The sequence below is a fragment of the Acinonyx jubatus genome, unplaced genomic scaffold (assembly GCF_027475565.1).
Source record: "Acinonyx jubatus isolate Ajub_Pintada_27869175 unplaced genomic scaffold, VMU_Ajub_asm_v1.0 scaffold_21, whole genome shotgun sequence".
In the NCBI taxonomy this organism is placed as follows: domain Eukaryota; kingdom Metazoa; phylum Chordata; class Mammalia; order Carnivora; family Felidae; genus Acinonyx; species Acinonyx jubatus.
In genome coordinates this window covers 285,308-291,157 of record NW_026463940.1, presented here as the reverse complement: position 1 = coordinate 291,157, position 5,850 = coordinate 285,308, and the positions used below count along the sequence as shown (strand labels likewise).

Genomic DNA, 5,850 nt, shown 5'->3' with positions numbered 1-5,850 from the left:
ACTGGAAGACGTAACCAGAAAAAAATAGGGAATAAAAATAATAAAAGACATTTAAATCAGTAGGAAGGAAGAAAAATTACCTGTTTGCAGATGACATGATATTAAACATAAAAAAACCCTAGAGATACCACAATAATTATTAGAACTACATTTAACAATGAGGGAAATTGCAGGATACAAAATGAACACCAACAACAAAAAAGCACCTGTGATTGTACACACCCGCATGTAAATATATACAAAACAAACCACAAACTTATACAAGTGAAAATGATACAGAATAAGGTATTTTGGAGTAAACTTCAAAAATATGTAAAAAACTTGTAGAGTGAAAATTACCTTTGTTGATGAAAGACCTGGAAAAATGCACACACACTTGCAAATATAACTGTGCTCACCGATTAGAATTATTCATATTGTCACAGCACCATCTACACAACCTAAACTACAAGTGCATCCCTAACCCTGTCGTTCACTTTTAAAGAATCACATCTAAGTCTGGAGCTTGATATATATGTCAGAGGACATGCAAATAGGGCCCTCTCTGTGCTGATAAAACCAGCCCATCCCAGACCCTGCCGCTGGGAGAGGAGCCCCAGACCTGGAGGTAACTGGTGTTCCCATTCTGTCATCAGGACAGAACACAGAAACATCACCATGGAGTTTGGGCTGGGCTGGGTGTTCCTGGTTGCTCTTTTAAAAGGTAATTCATGGTGAACGGGAGACACTGAGTATGTGAGTGGATATGAGTGAGAACCAGTGGATGTGTGACAGTTTCCTGACCAAGATGTCTTGTGTCTGCAGGTGTCCACTGTGACGTGCTGGTGGTGGAGTCTGGGGGAGACCTGGTGAAACCTGGGGGGTCCCCCAGACTCACCTGCATAGCCTCTGGATTCACCTTCAGTGGCTACGACATGAACTGGGTCCGCCAGGCTCCAGGAAAGGGGCTGCAGTGGGTCACATATATTAGTAATAGTGGAGGTAGCACAAGCTACGCAGACTCCATGAAGGGCCTATTCACCATCTCCAGAGACAACGCCAAGAACATGCTGTATCTGCAGATGAACAATCTGAGGGCCGAGGACACGGCCACGTATTACTATGCAAGAGACATGGTGAGGGGACCTTACTGGGAGCCCAGACAAAACCCTCTCTGCAGGAGGGGATCAGTACCACCAGGGGGTGCACACTATACACAATTTTGGTTTGTGTTCCCAGGAGCAGGTGCACATGGAGGTTAAAGGCAGGTTTTCTGTCAGGGTCTGGGGCTTCCTCTCCACACAGCAGTTTCCCCAGGGAGCCTCCCTGGATATATGATTCTCTGTTTAACTATTAATTATCTGAATTAGCAACTGTGTTGTCACAAGTAAACTAGACTAACATCCACAAAGACACAGTTGTTTGCATTTGCTCTACTCCAGTCCCTCAATATGAGTGAATTACAGATTTCCAGAGGCACAACAGCTGAACCATTACAGGATTCCCAGATGCACTCCCTGTGCAGCCAGGACCACAGGATCCCATAGCTCCTCATTATGCTCACCCAGCCCTTGTCACAAACAACGTGACACATCTTTCATAGCACTTTGCTACTCAGGAGTTTAAATGAGCTACAGCCTTATTTAATTCCTCTAAATGAGAGATAAACCATCTCCATGTATTAGTCAAGATTCTCCTGAGGAACAGAACCCAAAGCACATTGGTTTCCATGACTAAATATGTTGAGAAGTCCCATGGTCTACTGTCACAAGCTGAAGACCCAGGAAAACCAGTGATGTAATTCTTGTCTGATTCTGAACTACTGTCTAGTCTCAGAACGTGGAGAACTGATGATGTAACTCTCAGAAAAAGGGCCAGAGGAGACCAATGTTCCAGTTCAAGCAAGCACATGGGAAGTAAAAATAAGGGAATTCCTCTTCCCTCTGCATCAGATTCTACTCAGAACTATAATGAAATGGGTGGTGCCCGGGCAGACAGAAACCATGAATGGAAATCCCAGTCTCTTCTGGAACACATCACAGACATCCACAGAAACAGTTGTGAATCTGGGCACCCATGGCACAGTCAAGATAACCCATAAAGTTAATCATGACAAGCCAACCTCCTGTAAACATGGAGCTCAACGACTGAATATTTAAAAGTGGATGCCATCATTGGGCAGGAGCCTGTTGGGAATAACAGTGCTCCTGTGGAGAAGGAGCCCCGAGGCCCATAGGGAGTGCTGTGGCTTGAGGATCCCCTGGATCACATTGGGTGAGACAGTTACTTTCTTGGGGTGCATTTGGGAGACAGGTCATTGCCTCTCGTGGGGCAGGAGAGCTGACAGGCACCATTGCACTGCCCTGGTCATTAGCATAGGAGCCTCTGCTGAGAGCAGCTAACTGAACACTGCCTTCTTGTTCTTCCTCACCATGAACTCCAAGCCTCTAGTGTTCATGCAACTGCCCTTCTGGAATAACCAGCTCCAGGCACAGCACAGTGCGACCCTCTCCCAGAGGATCAGTGGTGTCCGTGTCACATTAAGTTCATACGATTTGTTGTATTAAAACCCAGCTGGAGGTCCTGAGATAAAACATAAAAGCCCTGAGTTGCCAGGTGGGCCAATGGCTTGGACACAGATAGGGTGAAGGCAGGGTTCTGAAGGAAGCCTGGGACTCATGAGTACAGATTGTCCTCTCTGTGTGAGGGCTTCTTGAACAGGGGGGGCAGGGAACTCCAATTCCAGGGACTAGAGGGTGAGCTGATGCCAATATTTCCTCCCACCAATCAATCGCATGGCCAGAATTTAGTGAGCAGCACAGCACCCACCCACCACCCCCACCCCGTAGAAACAGAGCCACTGACACCAAGGTATACCCACCTTGCCTTCCTCAGGTGCTTCGTTACTAGGGAAAGAGTGCCTGGAACCCAGACCACAATTGCACCCCTCCCTCCAAAGACCACCATATACCCCTACAGGCACCAAGTCTACTGACCATATAGTGAGGCATAGCTTCACCTATAGGGGAGATAGGAATTAGCCTCTTTTAATAAGGAGACCAAATTCACCTACTTAAAACTCACAACGCTATGGACAAAGTTGAAAAGCTCTTCACTGGAGGCAAGGAAAACTCTGCAGAGTACTGACCTGGGGACAGAGCATCCAATCCATGACAGCACAGTGCACACAGCACATGAAAGAAATGCTTCCAGAATGTCAGATCCTCAACAGTATTTAAACATTTCTCAATAAAGACACTGCTCTAGAAGCAGAAAACATGACAGGATTTTCCTAAAACACTTAAGAAAGTGGAGACATAGACATACACCATGATGAAGGAATTCATTCCATAAGAAAAACGATAAAAGGACATTGCCAGGAATATAATTAAAACACATATAAATAATATGCCTCAAACAGAATTTAAAACTGATCATAAGGAAACAGAACTTTTAAGAACTATCATAAGGATACTAGCTGTGCTTGAGGAAAGCCTAGAAGACATGAGGATACCCTGACTGCAGATGGAAAAGACCTAAAACTCAGGCAGAAATTTTTAAAATGTTGTAACTGAGATGTGAAACTGATTGGATATAATGAACTCAAGGCATAAAGAAGCAAATGAATGAGTAAGTGACATGAAAGATAACATTATGTGAGAAATTAAGCAGGAAAGAAGAGGAAAAATAAATATTGTATCACAATTGTATACTTAGGGAATTCAGAAACTCCATAAAGTGTAATAAAAATCTTTTCAAAGGAGTCCCAGAAGAAGAAGAGAGGGAGAAAAAAGGGGAGAAGTTTTATCTGAGTGCATTAATTGTGGAAAATTTCCACTAAATGGTGAAGGAAACAGACGTCCATATCTATGAGTTACAGAAAACTCCCATTAAAATTAAAAAAAAAAAGCAGGCCAACTCTGAGATATAACATAGTAAAATTTCCAAAATACACAGATAAAAAAAAAAAAACTATAAGAATGAAGACCGAAGAGTTTGCTAACGAATATGGGAAGATAAAAAGATCATGGCAGAAGTGTCCACAGAAACCTGCAGACAAGAATGGAGTGGCATGATATCCTCAAATGCTCAATTGAAAATTAGGCAGTCAATGGGGGAGGAGACAAGATGGCGGAACAACATGGAAGATTTAGGTGTGTCTCGCGTCCATGAAATACAGCCAGACCAACACTAAACCATCCTACACACCTAGAAAACTGATTGAGGATTAACACAACAATCTGCACAACCTGAACCACAGAATTCAACAAGTACATGGTGCAGAGAGGTGACCTTCGGGAGCGAGAAGCTGCAGAAAGGGAGGTGCTTTTGAGGGTGGAGAGAGGACGGAGACTGGGGAGTGGGGGAGAATACAGGAAAAGCACCCCTCCCCAAAAGCAGCTGGAGAGAACGTGGAAAATTGGAAACAGTCTCAGGGACTAAACTAAAAAGGGAGAAAGGAGAAAGGAGAGTATGTAAATTCCACTAAGACTATGAACAAGGGAGCACAAAGGCTGCAACTCTATAGCTTGATACCTGGAGGTGCTCTGGTGGGAAGGCAGAATCCCAGGAACAGAGTAGGGTCCGAGATGTTCTCAGTCCACATGGGGAGAGGCGGTTACACTGCCAGAAGGACATTTGGTGGAGACTGTTGAAGCCACATGGTCCCAGAAGACCCCAGAAAACAGCATTTACTGGTGCTGGAACAAGGTCGTTTAGGGTGAAGCCTGGTGTCAGATGTGTGTTGTGATTTTCTATAATCCCTGGAATGCTGCTGCTACACTCTCTCGTGAGTTTTTTCTGGGGTGGGCTGGCACCTGGCCACAGTCTCAGGGCAGTGGCAAAACAGGGTCCAGCAAGTGTTCCTGGGTGCAGCTGACATTTGGCTATTGCTCATTTGGCCATTGCTCGGTGAGACCCACCCACAGAGGGGCAGAACAGGTCAAAGCCGCAGTCCTTTGGACGTAAGGGACCAGGGAAAAAAGCCACATCTGAGACAAAACTTGGGAGAGAGGTGTGGCCTGGGGCCTGGTCACACAGAGTGAAGGAGTGGGGAGTGGATGAGAGATGAAGACTGAGGACAGGTGCGTGATTGCTGATCCAGGAAAACAGACTGGGTACCTCGGTGGCGCCATTTTCACCTCTCCCGTGCATGCGCATATGCACCTATAAGCACCACAACAATCCACCCCAGGAGGCTAGAAGCCTCCTAGTGGTGAGCAGAGCCATTACACTGAGCCCTGCCCAACTGGGCCAACTTGGGTCTTCAGGAACACAAGTCTCATTGCCAGATTAGTTTATGGACTATAAAGAGCTACATAGACTGACATCTAGCGGATAACAAAGTAATTTCAGTTCTACTTCAATCTGTTAGCAGGTTCATCTACTCAATTTTCTTCCTCTTTTTCTCTTTTACACTTCTTTTCTGTTTCTTGAATGCAGAAAGAGAAAAAATTATTTTTATTATCAATTATTATTAAAAATATTTTTCTTTAATTTTTATTACTATATTTTTTACATTTCTGTCATTTTTTTTCAAATTCTATTTTACTTCCAGCATTTTATTTTAGTCTACTTCAGTGTATTCCCCTTTTCAAATTTCCAAACAGTTTCTTTTTTATTTTTTTATTTTTCTTTTTTCTCTTCTTCGTTTCTGTTGTTTTTCCTGAATGCAGAAAGAGAAAAACTTCATTTTACGTTCAATTTATATTGAAAATATTTTTATTTAATTTTTTTACTATATTGTTTGCTTTAACGTAAATTTCTTCAAATGCTATTTTATTTCCATCATTTTCTTTTAGTCTTCTACAGTGTATTCACTATTTGAATTTTCAAACGATTTCCTTTTTTTTCCTTTTATCTTTTTTCTCT

The 5,850-nt window shown here is 43.3% G+C and overlaps 1 gene segment (V, D, J or C); it reads left to right on the top strand.

The window, feature by feature from the left end:
* The first annotated feature begins 610 nt into the window (after positions 1-610).
* On the top strand, positions 611-1,241 carry LOC106989044 (immunoglobulin heavy variable 3-23-like). The segment is given in 2 exon segments: positions 611-703; positions 805-1,241. Coding segments are annotated over 2 exon segments (483 nt in total).
* Positions 1,242-5,850: the final 4,609 nt, after the last annotated feature.